Raw genomic sequence first — 17,287 nt, forward strand, 5'->3', positions numbered from 1 at the left:
GTAGCAAAAGTTTTTGAAATAATTGAATTTCTTTGCTGAATTTTAATAAAATTTTTAATAATAATTTCATTTTTCGAGAAATTCCATTAAAATTGTATTAAAAATTAAAAATAATTGAAAGTCTGACAAGAATTTTATTATAATTTTTGAAAAGAATTGAATATCTGTCAGGAATTTTATTTTTTGTAAAGATAATTGAAATTTTGACGAGAATTTTTGTAAATTTTTGAACATAATTAGATTTCTGCGAAGAATTAGAATACTTTTAAAAATAATTGAATTCCTGAGGCGAATTTCATTAAAATTTCTTTTTAAATAATTGAATTCTTTTATGAAATTTTATTGAAATAGTAGACATTGAAAATAATTGAATTTTGACAAATTTTTGAAATTTATTAAATTTCTTCAAAGAATTTTATGAAAATTATTTTGAAAAAAATTTTATTGTTACAAAGAATTTCATTATCTATTAAAATAATTCAATTTTTTGAAGAAATTTAATTAAAAATGTATTGAAAATAATACTTAAATTGTAATAAATAAATTGTAGCAAAAGTTTTTGAAATAATTGAATTTCTTTGCTGAATTTTAATAAAATTTTTAAGAATAATTTTATTTTAAATTAAAATTTGTTAGAAATCTTTAAAAACAGGCGAAATTCCATTCTATTTTTAGAATAACTTCTTTTTAAAATAAATATTTAATCATTATTATTCCTCTATCGGAATTAAGATATTTTTAAATTCAAACCTTCTGAAATTCAATTACTTGTAATAAATTTAAGATGACAGAGTAATAAAATCATTATTTTATATCATAAAAATATTGTAACTATAAATTCAAATTTTCAAATATTTTAATTTGAACCCCTTTTCAAAATTCAATTATTTCTAAAAATACACACAATAACTCTTTTAATATTCAATTATAATTTAAAATTTTAAGTGAAATTCATTTTTTAATCAATTTTTATTAGAAAATTTTTCGAGAATTCAATTATTTGAATTCAAAAGTAATTAATTTATTAAGTAATTGAATATTTCTTGAAATTGAATTTTAATAAAGAATTTTATCAAAAAATTTTTAAATACATAATTGAATCTTTTCGGCGAATTATAAAAAAAGTTTTAAGAATAAATGCAATTTTCTATATAATTTTATTTAAAATTGTATAAAAAATAATTTAAATTCTGCGATAAGTTTTGTTATTTATAAAAATAATTGAATACTTGCAACGAATTTTATTAAAAAAATTTTTAAAGAATTAAATTCCTGTGAAGAATTCTATATTTGTGAAAATAATTGAATTCTGGAGAAAAATATTAATATTAATTATGAAAATAATTAATTTCTTGTGAAGAATTTTATTCAAATTTTTTTAAATAATTAAATTTTTCAGAATTTTTTAAAACTTTTTGAAAATAATTAAATTTCATCGAGAAGTTCAATGACAAAAATTGAAAATAATTGAAATCTGACAAAGAATTTTATTAAATTCTTTTTAAATAATTGAATTCCTGTGAAAATGTTTATTTTTGAAAAGAATTGAATTCTTGGGAAGAATTTTCTTAAAATTTCTTAAATAATTGAATTGCTTCGAACAATCTTTTTTTTACTAAAATAATTAAAATGTATTCCTAGGAAGAATGTTATATTTTACGCAAATAATTTTATTCTATAATCAATTTTATTATAATTTTTCAAATTTATAAAGCATTTTATCAAAATTATTTTAAATAATTGAATTCACGAGAAAAATTTTATTATTTATGAAAATGATTGATTTCTTGAGAAGAATTCTATTCACATTGTAGAATTTTATTAAATTTTTTTTTAAATAATTGAATTCTTTGGAAAATTTTATTAAAATAGTAGACATTAAAAATCATTGAATTGAGGAAAATTGTTGAAAATAATTGAAATTTTGCCAAGAATTTTATTCAAATAATTGAAATTCGGAGAAGAATTTAATTATTTCTAAAAATAATTGAAATTATGACGAGAATTTAAAAAAAATTTTAAACATAATTGAATTTCTGCGAATAATTTAAAAAACTTTTGCTTAAATAATTGAAATTTTGCTAAAAATTATACTAAAACTTTTGAAAATAATTGAATTTTTGCAATCATTTGTAGCTTTCTCTAAAATGACAATTTTTTATTTTTTTAAAATGTTTTTAACTAAAATCCTTCTATAAATCCTTTATTTTTAATAATTAATTTGATGCATATATTAAAAAATTTAACTAATTTTCGAAGAATTTGAAATATTACAATTTTTCAAAAATCTAAGTTCTTTAAAATTTCTAATTAAATTCATTCAAAATTGAAGTTTTACAAACTTTCAAATTAAAACTTTTTAAACTTGATCTATTTATGAATGAAGTTATTTAATTAGAAATTATTGTCAGAAATAGAAAAAAATTGAAAGTTTCGTGGTAATTTGATAGTTTACGAGGCAAACAAAACAAAAGTCAGAAAAATTCAGAATTTTCTTATGAATTCTGAAAATTTAATTTTTTCCAGTACTTTTAATAAAAATCCCTGATATTATTGTTAATAAAAATATTATTAATACTACTCACACATATGCACTATTTGTGAGTGTTTTAAATTTTAAATTCAAAATTTTTAGAGATAAAATATCAATGACGTAAAACTTGAATTTGAAACTATGCATCAAATGTGATTATTATTAAGTATAAATCTCAGTTTATCGTGTTTCTTTTTTTTTTAGAAAAAATCTTCCATATGTAGACAATTTCGTGCATGAACCTCATTATTGGAAAAGTATAGAACTGAAACTGAGAGGGAAAGAAAGTTTTTGATGATAATAAAGTTCGCAAGCTTTTCACCCGTTACAAATTGAAATTTCTACCAAGGAACTTCAACCACTGAAGATAAACGTCAAAATATTCTACTTGAATTTTTGTTCTACTCTCACATGATCCAATTGTTCTGGCACGTAAAATTTTGTTACCTTTTTCTCGTCACATTCTATTTTTAAACTGACGCCTATTTTTCAACGATAGAAGATATTTTTAAATTTTATTTTATATTAACAACAACAAAGAAATGTCCACTTGTGTTAATAGAAAGTCTAAAAGAAATTACATTTTATGTAAATAATGTTATCGCAAGAAAACTGTTGAAAAGTAATTTGTCAACTATCCATTAATTAATTACTGATAAGTTTGTTTGTACATTTTTTGTACACAAATGAGAAAGAAAATTTCACAACTTTTATTAATTTCATTCCTTTCAAAGCCGAACTAGCATTGCTCATATTAAGTAAATATTAACTTTTTATATTCGTGACGAATTTTTATTTCATTTTCTCTTTCTCAAATCCCTCAAAATTGTATCACACTTCATTTAATGATTATTAAATACTGCAAGATACAATTTTTTTAAATAGAGAAAGAACCAAAAGTTTTCTAAAATTGGAAAATTTCTTCTTACATTATATTTAATATATAATTGAAATATTGAAAATTACAGGCTTCGCACTCATCTAGTAAAACCTACTATTTACTACTTTTTTTACGTTATTACTATTTGGGTACTTTTTTTAGATTTCAGCTACTAAAAGCTACTATTTCTGTTTTTTCAGACTTTACACTACTTTAAATTCGTTAATACTAGAAATCAAAAAACTATTCTCAAAAATTAATAAATTATAATCAAATTCTTTAATAAGAATCAATTATTTTCAAAAAATATTCGAAATTCAATTATTTTCATTAGTAATAAAATTTTCACAGGAATCAATTAATTTAGAATAACATTTTTAAAAATTTTTCGAAAAAATCAATTATTTAACAAAATTTTTATACAATTCTTCACAATAATTCAATTACTTTCACTAATGATTTCGAAAAAATCAATTAAAATTAAATTTCAAAAATATCAAAATTTTTCGCCATAATTCAATTATTTTCAAAAATAACAAAATTTTTCACAGAAATTCAATTCTTTTTAAACATTTTAATAAAGTTTTTCGCAATAATTCAATTATTTTTATAATAATAAAATTCTTCTCAGGAATTAATTTATTTTTAAACATTTTAATAAAATTTTTCGCAATAATTCAATTATTTTCATAAGTAATAAAATTCTTCTCAGAAATTCAACTAATTTTGAAAATAATAAAATTCTTCTCAGAAATTCAATTAATTTTGAAAATAATAAAATTTATCGCAGAATTTCAATTAATTTTAATAGAATTTTATAGGAATTTCTTGAAAAATTAAAATTATTCTTAAAAATTTAATTTCAATTCCTCGAAAAAATCAAATATTTACATAAAAAAATGCTTTTTTAAAATTCTTTGGAAAAATTTAATTATTTACAAAATTATTGGATTTTTTCACAGGAATTCAATTATTTTCAAATATTTTAATAAAATTGTTCGAAAGAAATCAATTATTTTAAGTACAACTTTAATTAAATTTTTTTAAAATAATTCAATTATTCTTTTAGATTTTAATAAAACTTTTCCGAAGAATTTAATTGTTTACATAAATAATTCTTGAAAAGAATTCAATTATTAAAGATGAATAACAAAATTATTCCCGAAAATTCAATTATTTTGAGGCATTTGAATTAAATTCTTTGCAAAAAAATAATTATTTTCAAAAGTAATAAAATTCTTTTTGGAAATTCAATTATTTAAAAAAATTCTAATAAAATAATAAAATTGTTCGCAAAAATTCAATTATTTTCATAAATAATAATATCCTTTTCTGGAATTCAATTATTTGTCAAAAAAAATTTAATAAAATACCACAAAGACATTTAATAATTGTAAAAAAAATTTAATAGAATTCTTAATTATTTTTAAAAAATTTTTGGCAATTCAATGATTTTTCAATATCTACTATTTTCATAAAATTTCCAAACAATATTCAATTATTTAAAAAATTATTTGTAAAAATCTTCGTAAGAATTTAATTTTCCATTTATGAATAATTGAACTTTCTCAGTAATTCAATTATTTAAATTAGAATTTGCATAAAATTAGTCGAGAGAAATGAATTATTTTTAAATACTTATAAAATTATTCTCAAAAAATCAATTATTTTCATAAATAGTAAAACTCATCGAAGAATTTTAATTATTTTTAATACTATTTTAAATTAATTAATCGGAAAATCCAATTATTTTCATAAATAAAGTTTACCACAAGAATTGAATTATTTAAAATTAAATTTTCATACTATTTATTATATTTCGAAAAAATCAATTATTTAAAACAATGTTTATAAAATTCTCATGAAGAATTCAATTATTTTCAAAAATAACAAAATTTTTCGCAGAAATTCAATTTTGTTTTTAAACATTTTAATAAAACTTTTCGCAGTAATTCAATTATTTTCATAAATAATAAAATTCTTCTCAGGAATTTAATTATTATTGAAAACTTTAATAAAATTCTTAGCAACTATTCAATAAATTTTCATAAATAATTCAATTCATAGCAGGATTTCAATTATTTTTTTAATACAATTTTGCAGGAATTGCTCAAAAAATGTAATTATTCTTAAAAATTTGCTTTCAATTTCCTTACAAAAAATCAATTAATTAAAAAAAATGTTTCTTTTTAATTCTTTGATGGACACAATTATGTCGATAAATAATAAAATATTATTCCCAGAAATTCAATTATTTTGAGGCATTTTAATAAAATTATTTACAAAATTCAATTTTTTCCTAAATAACAATATTTATCACAAGAATTCAATTATTTTTAAAAGTAATAAATTTCTTCTTGGAAATTCAATTAATTTAAACAATTCTAAAAAAATCCTTCACAAGAATAATAAATAATAAAATAAAAATAAAATAATAAAAGAATAATAAAATGCTTTTTACGAATTATTGTCAATTATTTTCAAAAAAATTTAATAAAATACCAAATTATTGTCAAAAATTTTAATAGAATTCTTTGTTAAAATTTAATTACTTTTAAAATCTTTTCGCAATTCAACGATTTACAATAAGATCTACTATTTTCATAAAATTTTCAAACAGAATTCAATTCAAAAAAATTTTTTGTAAAAATCTCCGTAAGAATTGATATATTTTCACGAATAATAAAAATTTCTCTTTAATATAATTATTTAAATTAGAATTTGCATAAAATTAGTCGAGAGAAATGAATTATTCAAAAATATTTATAAAATTCTTCTCAAGAATGAAATTATTTTTATAAATATTTAAATTCTTTCATGAATAATAAAATTCGTTGCAGGAATTGAATTTGTTATCAGGATAAGAAAAAAGTAAATATTTTTGATGAAAATTAGGAAAATAAAATATAGAATAGAATTTTTGTCGGTTTGGTGAAGTTTCTAAAACGAGTTTTTTCGTCTTCCAAGTTTAATTTTACGATACCTACTTTTTTACTACTTTTTTTAGTTTGAAAAGCTACTTTTTTCTACTTTTTTAAAATTAATTATCGAGTGCGAAGCCTGAAAATAAATAACTATAATTATTCAGTTAAATTACAGTTGTATTTCAGTTTTTTTTTATCAAAAGTAAATCCTTTTTCAATTAAATTAATTATAATTTAATCACTGAATTTAAATTATTATTTTAATATTTAATTCAATTACCAAAAGTAAGAATATTTTTAATTAAAATCCAATTTTTAATTGCTTCGTAAATAAATTTCAAAATAAATTTTGTTTAATATTTAATTTCAATAATAATTAACTCTCTGTTGCAATATATATTAACTGAAAAATAAACATATATTTTGATAGATTCAGTTGAATAAAATTGCAAAAAAAATAAATCATTCAACAACGAGGATTTATTTTTGTCTTTTTTTCTACTTTAATAAAGAAATGAATGTATGTCATGTGAAAGCCGGAAATTCAACAATAAAAAGTAGAAAAACGAAGCAGCTTTTTCACAGCGATTGAAAGCTATTTCACTAAATGGTGGTTAATGAGAATGAATTTTCAACTCGCTGATTGCGCCTCTTAAATGGGATATTTGAAATTTCGTTGATTACAATATTGAAACTTGAATACATAATTAAATTAAATTACTCAACATATACACTATTGAGAATGATCATTTATATTAAATAATTAATTTAATATAAATAATTCACGTTAAATCAATTATTACCTACTTTTAAAATCAAGCGTCATTTTTTCCTAAACAATCATAAAATATCAAATATCGAATTCGCTTTAAAGCCTAAATTATTTAAAAGAGGCTGACCTAAAGAAAAATTTTAAGAATTTCTAATTTAAAGAAAAAGTTGACAATTTTTTAAAATTAAAAAGAATTCCGAATAAGGAACAAAATACCTACAAGTATATAAATAAACGTCCATTAAATCTATGTTTTAATTAATAATTACTTTTTTTTATCAAGGAATTGAAGATATTCCTTCTGTTATAGAATTTTATATAGAGAGCAAATTAGAAATTAGAAAAATTATCTCAAACGGAATTACTTTTTTAAAACTTTAGTTTTCTCACTGCCAAAAAAAAAAATTTATATATCCGACGAATTATATACAATGAAATGTAAAAAATCGAATAAATTGAAATTGACATGTTTTATGATTTCCGAGTTTAGTTATACTTCCGGAAAAGTAAAAACATTGGACTTCATTTCCGGTTGCCTGGAGAAGTTCGTTACACATACAAACTATAAACAATAAATGTACATAAAGATTCTACGAAATAAACGACTGTTATATTGTTCCTAACATCGAAAATATCGAATTTAATTGAGTTTTTATTGGAAAAATATTAATCTTCACGCCTTTTATCATCTCAAGGTGGCAGAAATTTTTAAGTATAAAAAAATCATGATTAATAAAAAAAATTTACAAAATATTATTTATGTGTATAATGAAACGAAAAAAAAAACCATATCCGAGAATCAATTGACGCATTTTGTGCTCTATTTTTTTTTTGTAACACTTATTTAGATATAATTATCGCATGTCTGTGATATAGCATCAGTTGTACTGTATAATTTAATTTACATTTTATGTCGTACGAGAGCGACGATAAAATTAAGGGAACGATAATAAACGACCATTTAAAATGTTACTCGAAGAGTTTTTCTATTCACCTGTATGTTTCCATAAAAATATTGTTTCATTCTCGTCGAAGAGCAAACCAATCAAAAATCAATTTAGGTCCATTTCTTTTTTCAAAAGAAATATAATATAACAAATTTTACTATAGTGTATCTCATTGATTCTGTTCAAAATAGATTATTAAAATTTTTATGCAGTTAAATTATTTTAATACCTCTTTCCAAAAAAATTTAATTATATTATTAACTATATTAATCTCCGTATTCTTTCATTCATTGATTCATTCTGTCCGCAGTTTGAACTTAGTTTCTCTGTATGGTTTTGTTTTTTTTTTTTTTAAATATTGTTCAAATATTGTTTGATAAATCGAAAATATGCAGATATTTTTTTATGATTTATATAATAAAATAATATTATAAATTAGAAAATTTTACAAAAATTATGATTAAAAAATTTAAAAAATACCAATTTTGTTTGTTATATGCTTTTTTCTATAACAAATTTTATTTGTTTAAAATAAAAATTTGTTTTTATTTATAAAAAATACTAGAAAATTGTTAATTGTTTAAAATAAAAATTTGTTTTTATTTATAAAAAATACTAAAAAATTTTCAATTGTTAAAAAAATTTTGATTAAGAAGTTGGAAATATATCCACTTTATGCATAATTTAAAATTTTTATTTCTCAATAACAATATTGTTCACTCATTTTTTTCTTTCGGAAAGAAAAACATTAGATATTCCCGTCTTTTAATATTTTTATAGTAAATTCTCAATTTTCATAAGAAAATAATTTGCATCAATTCTATTTCTTAATTTCAATTGTTTTAATAAAATTCAAAGTCTTTTAAAAATAAAGGAAAAATATTATTTATAAATTATATTTGTCAAGTAGAAAATTTAATTTAAAGTCAAACTGAAAATTTTTGAATTTTTAGAAAATAAAGGAAAACATTTTATTGAAAAAAATGTTCTGTTAAATTTATTTACGAATATCTTTAATTGTAAAATTATTCGATAAACAATAATTGCTTTTTTAAATATTTAATTATTATTATTTTTCCATAGGAATTAAGATTTTCAAAAATTTCAGATTCAAACCTTTTTAAAATTAATCAACTTTAAAAATATTGTTATAAAACATAAATAATTATAATAATTTTTAAAAAAATTCAATTAAACTTTTTCAGAACAATTAATTCTACAGAATTGTTAGTTCAAAGTAGGAAAAATTCAATTACTTCTGAAAATTCAGGTTATAATGCTTTTAATATTCAATTATTTTTATTGAATAATAATTGAATGTTTGTTAAAATTGAATTCTCCTAAATAATTTTATTAGAAAATTTTTAAATAATTAAAATTTTGCCAAGAATTTTAATAAAAGTTTGGAAAATAATTGAATTACGATGAAGAATTTTATAAAAGTTTGAAAATAATTGAAATTCTAACGAGAGTTTTAAAAAATTTTTGAACATAATTGAATTTCTGTGATTTTTAATTGAAATTCTATTATAGTATCGAAAATAATTGAATTTCTGCAATCATTTGTAACTTCTTCAAAATTCAATTTCTTTAGTGTTTTTAACTAAAATTCTTCTATAAATCCATTATTTTTAATAATTAATTAAATATATATTGACAAATTTAACTAATGTTAGAAGATTTTGAATTATTAAAATTTTTCAAAAATCTAAGTTTATTAAAATTTCTAATTAAATTCATTAAACGTTGAAATATTATAAAATTTCAAATTAAAACCGTTTGAAGTTCATTTATTTATGAAAATTGTAAACGCAACTCTTTTAAAATTGAATTTATTTTGAAATATTTAAGTAAAATTATTCCTTAAATAATTTATTTATATGATAGTTGTTCAAGATTTAAGTTTGCATTTAAAAAGAAATTTTTGTCAGAAATTGAAAAAATTGAAGGTTTTGTATTAGAATTCGTGGTAATTTTATAATAATTTATGAGGCAAGCAAAAAAGACAAAAATTCAGAATTTTCTTATCAATTCTAAAAATTTAATTTTTTCCAGTGCTTTTAATAAAAATACCTGACATTTCCCTGAATTTCCTATGTCAGAATATTTGATTATTATAATTATAATAATATTAAAAGTATATATATTCCAATTCATATTTTATTTTTATAAAAAAAATTTTAATTAAAAATTTTTACGTTCTATTATTTTTAAAATTGCTACCTTTATTTAAAAAAGTTGAGAGAGTAGTCAGCCGCGGGCGAATTGTTGTTATTTTATATAATTATTATTTAAAATAATTTAAAAAATTAATATTTTTATATTTTATTCTTTTTATCCCTTCATTATTGTATCTCGATTTATTTGCCTTATTGAAATATAAAATGTAATTTTTTTAAACAATAAATTCGCATCGAAATATAAAATGTAATTTTTTTAAACAATAAATTCGCATTTAAATAAAAAATCTTAGTTTGAGAACAAAAAAAGAAAAATCTAGAAATTTCACTTTCTTAGATACACAACATTTAAATAAAAATGCTAATATTGATTCAAAAAATGAAATTTGATTTTACATGTTACAAAATATTTACACATTGGCAGGATTCTGAATGTTAAATATATTCGTGTTCTTTAAATTTCTCAATAAGAAGAGACGAAAAAGGTGAAATTTCAATTTTTACTGAAGACATCAACTATAATAATTTTGTCCTTGAATCATGATTGACCGCTAAATAAATATTGAACAACTGAATTAAATTGAAGTAGTAAGTACCTAATAATAGAAAGAGTAAATCAATTTTACATCCAGATGATAAATATTTAAGTAAATTGTACAATATTATCATCAGAAACTATTGTTCCTCTAATAAAATATCTCACAAAACTAACTATCATTAAATGATTGGAAAGAAGAATCTACATAATTTAATATTCGAATTAAAAATTCGAAATTAATTCATTTATCAAAATGTTCAGCAGAAGAGAATTCATCGCTCTAAATTTTCAAATTCTAATTATCCTAATCCTTCAAAACTTGAAACTCGCATTCCGCTTTTCGACATTTGCGGATTTAATCAATAACGATAGTAAATTACATGCACAAAAACTTCTTCTCCTCTTTCAAAATATGAATTTAACATTTTCTTAAATAAACAAATAATAATAAAGTTTTTTTTGCCTGTCGTGTCTTTGTTAAGTTTTTTTTTTAAAATAAAGATAAGCAAGTCATCAGAGTGCAATGACTATGAAATTAGCAATTTAAAGAATATTTAAAAGATAATCTACTAATTTAAAAAATAAACTAACCTGAATGGTAGAACGCCATCCAGAGCCTGCGACACCGACGGTGGAGTTTCGAGGGCGAATCCTCGTCCAAGAAGAGCTGAGTGAACGGAGAAAATCCTCTTTGCTGTTTCCTGTACCGACTCTAAATCCTCTTCAATTTCGTCAGCTGCAAATAATGGAGGATTTAAAGATCACAAAAGATTTCTAATCAGGTTTAAATAAATAGAAAAGGATTATAAGAGAATGACACTATAAATGAAAACTGAACCGTTATCTTTCTATTTTCTCAAATTATACAAATATTTTTAGACGTGAATACAGCAAAATGTCTAACATTAAAATTTTCAAAGATTAATTTATATTTGTTTATAATTTATTTTTTTTTTATTTCAAATAAACTTATGTTTCTTTAAACTGATCATAAAAGAATCATTTTTATTTTTTATATTCATAAATAAATTAAGACGAGATATTTTTATTAATTTTAATTGCAACTAGCAACTAGCAACTTCTCACTCACTTTTTTAAATAAAATTAGTAATTTTAAAAATAATAGAACGTTAAAATTTTTAATTTAAATTTCCTTTTATAAAAATAAAATATGAATTCGAATATATAGTATTAATATTATTATAATTATAATTATCATATATTAAAACATAGAGAATTCAGGGAAAAGTCAGGAATTTTGATTAAAACTACTGAAAAAATTTAAATTTTGAGATTTCATAAAAAAATTCTGAATTTTTGTGTCTTTTTGTTTGACTCATAAACTATAAAATTAACACGAATTCTAATACAAAACTTCAATTTTTTCAATTTCTGACAAAAATTTCTTTTTAAATACAAACTTAAATCTTGAACAACTATCATATAAATAAATTATTTAAGGAATAATTTTGCTTAAATATTTCAAAATTAATTCAATTTTAAAAAAGTTGCGCTTACAATTTTCATAAATAAATGAACTACAAACAGTTTCAATTTAAAATTTTATAAAATTTCAATTTAGAACGAATTTAATTAGAAATTTTAAGGAACTTAGACTTTTGAAAAATTTTAATAATTCAAAATCTTCTAAAATTAGTTAAATTTGTCGAAATATATTTAATTAATTATTAAAAATAATGGATTTATAGAAGAATTTCAGTTAAAAACACTAAAAAAAAATTTAATTTTGAAAAAGTTGCAAATGATTGCAGAAATTCAATTACTTACAAAAGTAATAAAATTCTTATCACAAAATTCAATTATGTTTAAAATTTACAAGAAAAACTCGACAAAATCTCAATTATCTTTGTAAATAAAAAAATTCTTCTTCAAAATTCAATTATTTTCAAAAATTTTAATAAAATTCTTGTCAAAATTTCAATTTTTTAAAAAAAAATTTCCTTATTTCAATGAATATCAATATCTACAATTTTAATAAAATTACCCAAAATAATTAAACTATTTAAAAACAATTTTAACAAAATTGTACGCAATCATTTAATTATTTCCATAAATAATAAATATTTCGCTGGAATGCAAATACTTACAAATTTATAAATTTCTTCGCGATAATTAACTTGTTTTCGTAAATAATTAAACTCATCGCAGAATTTCAAATATTTTTAATATAGTTTTAATTAAATTCCTTGAAAAATGCAACTATTCAAAAAAATTTTATTAAAATTCGTCAAAACAATTCAATTATTTAAAAATTTTTTAATAAAATTCTTTATAAGAATTAAATTTAAAGAAACATTCAATTATTCAATAAATAATTTACTTTTGTATTTAAATAATTGAATAAAATTTAATTAATTTTATAAAATATGACAAAATCGATCAGTCCGAGTCGAAGAATATTTTAATAAAATTACCCAAAATAATTAAATTATTTAAAAACAATTTTATTAAAATTGTACGCAAACTTTTAATGATTTTCAAGAATAATAAAAATTTCACAGGAATTCAAATATTTACTTTGTTATAAGTTTCTTCTCAATAATTCAATTACTTTCAGAAATATTAAAATTCATGGCAGTATTTCAATTATTTTTAATCAACTTGCTTGAAAAATGTAACTATTCGAAAATTTTTTATTAATATTCGTCATAAGAATTCAATTATTTAAAAATTTGTTAATAAAATTCATTATAAGAATTAAATTTTAAGAACCATTAAATTATTCAGTAAATAATTTACTTTCGTATTTAAATAATTGAATTCACATAGAATTTGGTAATAAAAATTGATTTGAAAATGAATTTTAGTTCAAAATTCTACAAAATAATAGAATATGAAAATAATTTTTAAGAAGTTACAGTAACAATATTCTTATAACATAAAATAATAATTTTAACACTCGATCCTTTTTAATTATTATAAAACATAAAGAAATCGATCACTTCGAGTCGAAGACTCGGAGTAATCGTTATCTTTATGTTTTATAACAATATTTTTAAAGTTCATTAATTTTAAAAACGTTTGAATTTGAATCTTTTGAAGAATTTTAATTCCTATGGAAAAATAATAATAATTAAATATTTAAAATATTTAAAAAAGAAATTATTGTTTTCGAATAATTTTACAATTAAAGATATTCGTAAATAAATTTAACAGATCATTTTTTTCAATAAAATTTTTTCCTTTATTTTCTAAAAATTAAAAAATTTTCAGTTTCATTTTCAATTCAATTTTGTAATTGACAAATATAATTTATAAACAATATTTTTCCTTTATTTTTAAAAAACTGAATTTTATTAAAACAATTGGAATTAAGAAATAGAATTGATACAAATTATTTTCTTATGAAAATGGAGATTTTTCTACAAAAATATTAAGAGGCGGGAATATCTAATGTTTTTCTTTCCAAAAGAAAAAATAAGTAAACAATATTGTTATTGAGAAATAAAAATTATGCATAAAATGGATATATTTCCTACTTCTTGATAAAATTTTTTTAACAATTAACAATTTTCTAGTAATTTTGTAAATAAAGAAGAATAATTTGCATAATAATTTAGATCAGTCAAACGAAATTCTAATTTACAATAATATTATTTTATTATAAATCATGAAAAAATAGCGGCATATTTTCGATTTGTCAAATAATATTTTTTAAAGAAAAAAAAAATTCTGCGGACAGAATGAATGAAAGAATATGAATATTAATATAGTTAATTTCAGAATAACTTGATTTTTTGCAGTAAAAGACACTTACATGACATTGTTGGTAACGTGAGATTCTTCTGCATAAGCCCGGCAGTGCAAGCACCACCGAGAAAAGCTAATTCCATCTCGAGGTTTTTTAGCCCATTGCCGGAAGTAATCCAGTCGTAGCCAATAATGAGACACTTGAAACCGTACATATTTGATTTGATATCTTTCATGTAATCCGAAGCAGTTTCCAGTGAGAATATAACTTTATTTCCTACAATTAATCCAAAGACATTTTTATTTCTTAAAACTGTTTGATTAATTGATTTTTCTGTCAAAAAAAAAAAAAAAAAATTAACTAACTTACCAGGCAAAACAAATGCATTTTGAGGCCATTGGCAAGGCACATTGCTTAACTTCCTAAGAACAGGAAACAATTCTTGACTTTCGTCCGTATTCGAACATTTGGAAGACCTGAAAACAAAATTGTTTTAAACATCAAATTTTTAAATGCAGAATTTTAAAATTCTGCATCAGAAAGTTCCCTTAATGCATTTTGAATATTTACCTTGAATTAGATATATCTGGTATAAATATTTGCAAGTAATCTTCCGGTTGGGCTGTGCCACATTCAGAAGTGAATTCAACTGTTAACCATTTCACTGTTTCGGGAAATGTAACTTTATATTGTGTAACAGTTGCTGGCTTGTAAGGATGTTCACTCTCTAGCCAAGTGTAATGCGTACTTGTTGTTATAGGCGACGTAAAATGCATTTGCATCTCATTGTCTTGGGAGACAGAAGATGGTCCTGACAAAAGGTTAAGAGCAGCGACGTGTGGAAGCATTTCTTGAATCAATGTCAAAATTTGAACTCCACTCTGGGGAAAGAATTAACATTTTTCAAAATTAAAATCAATAATCACATTTTGTTAAATCAACCTTTTTTTCTACTGTTTTTAAACTTAGTTTGGAATTTTCTCAAGTTTATTAAAAAAAATCTACTTTAAAACTTGAATTTACTTTTACAAATATACTTGACAAATCAATGAGTTTAAAAGAAAAATAAAGTCATTTTCAACTTACTCTCGGGTCGGAAGAAGCTAAAGGACCAATGTGAGCTATAACCAATGGTAAAAGTGTTGTTATAAAAGTGGCATTTCCAAGAATCTCAATAGACCTCATTTCTGCAACTTTTTCACGCGCAAGGGCGAGAATTTCATTCGCTCGTTGAATTATTGTTGTCGTCATTGCTAGAATGTATTTTCTCGCTTGCACTTCAACCATTGCTTTACTTGTTTGTTGAACACCTGTATCTTCCGGATTGGAGTAATACAGAATATGAGGTATCTGTCCTCTAGTTTGTGTTGTACCTGATAAAAAATTAATCTAATCAAATTCTAATAAAGTTGAGCAATTTGTGCAATTCACAATCACAATCACAATCCCTAAAAAGTATTTTAGGGGAAATAGAGGACTGAAAATTAAAAAATAGGGGACTTTTAGAGGACCATAAAAATTTATTTATTTATTTATTTATTTAAAAATTTATTTATACAGAGTTGCCACAAAAATTTAACTTTATTTTTCCCTGACTTTTCCCTCATTTCCAAACACAACTTTGACTTATATTTTTCCCTGACCCTTAAGTATATTCTGATTCACTCTACAAATTATTAGATACTCAAAAAAATATTATTAATTAAAAACATAAAAATATCGATCACTCTGAGTGATTCATTTCTTTATGTTTTATAATAATTAAAGATGACCGACTGACAAAATCATTAGTTTATTATTATAAGAATATTGTTACTGTAATTTCTTTCTTCTAATTTATTTTGATATTATCTTATTACTTATCTTAAATTTAAACTAAAATTCATTTTCAAATCAATTTTTATTAGAAAATTCTATGAGAATTCAATTATTTAAATACAAAAGTAAATTATTTATTGAATAATTGAATGTTTCTTAAAATTTAATTCTTATAAAGAATTTTATTAACAAATTTTTAAATAATTGAATTCTTATGACAAATATTAATACATTTTTTTAGAATAGTTACATTTTTCAAGCAATTTGATTCAAAATAATTGAAATTCTGCCATGAATTTTAATATTTCTGAAAGTATTTGACATATTGAGAAGAAACTTATAACAAATTTGTAAATATTTGAATTCCTGTGAAATTTTTATTATTCTTGAAAATCATTAAAAGTTTGCGTACAATTTTATTAAAATTGTTTTTAAATAATTTAATTATTTTGGGTAATTTTATTAAAATAGTCTTCGACTCGGAGTGATCGATTTCTTCATATTTTATAAAATTAATTAAATTTTATTCAATTATTTAAATACAAAAGTAAATTATTTATTGAATAATTGAATGTTTCTTAATTTAATTCTTATAAAGAATTTTATTTACAAATTTTTAAATAATTGAATTCGTAAATGAAATTTTGTTATTTATGAAAATAATTGAATCTTTTTGTAGATAATTATGTAGATAATATAATTAAATCTGTTGATAAATTTTATGAAAATAGTAACAATTTAAAAACATTGAATTGCGAAAAACTTTTAAAAATAATTGAAATGTTGCAAAGAATTTTATTTAAATTTTTTATAATAATTGAATTTTTGACGAAAAATTTTGCTATTTATAAAAATGATTGTATTCTTGACAAGATATTTATTAAAATTTATAAAAATAATTGAATTCGTGCAAAGTATTTTATTAAATTTTGTTTAAATAATTGAAATTTTGCCAAGAATTTAATTAAAATTTTTTTGAATTC

The 17,287-nt window shown here is 20.1% G+C and overlaps 1 protein-coding gene across 3 annotated transcripts in view; it reads right to left on the bottom strand.

Moving 5' to 3' along the window:
* LOC122497957 (E3 ubiquitin-protein ligase MYCBP2) overlaps positions 1-17,287 on the bottom strand; it is a 292,773-nt gene that overhangs the window by 247,626 nt on the left and 27,860 nt on the right. For all 3 annotated transcript variants that reach the window (XM_043605399.1, XM_043605400.1, XM_043605398.1), the window contains exons 25-29: positions 15,573-15,859; positions 15,057-15,367; positions 14,856-14,962; positions 14,553-14,762; positions 11,366-11,510 (exon numbers count right to left, since the gene is read on the bottom strand). In XM_043605399.1, the coding sequence (XP_043461334.1) occupies positions 11,366-11,510; positions 14,553-14,762; positions 14,856-14,962; positions 15,057-15,367; positions 15,573-15,859 (1,060 nt within the window). The remainder of the gene's footprint in view (positions 1-11,365; positions 11,511-14,552; positions 14,763-14,855; positions 14,963-15,056; positions 15,368-15,572; positions 15,860-17,287) is intronic.

Source organism: Leptopilina heterotoma, unplaced genomic scaffold, assembly GCF_015476425.1.
Source record: "Leptopilina heterotoma isolate Lh14 unplaced genomic scaffold, ASM1547642v1 Lhet_14, whole genome shotgun sequence".
Classification (NCBI taxonomy): Eukaryota; Metazoa; Arthropoda; class Insecta; order Hymenoptera; family Figitidae; genus Leptopilina; species Leptopilina heterotoma.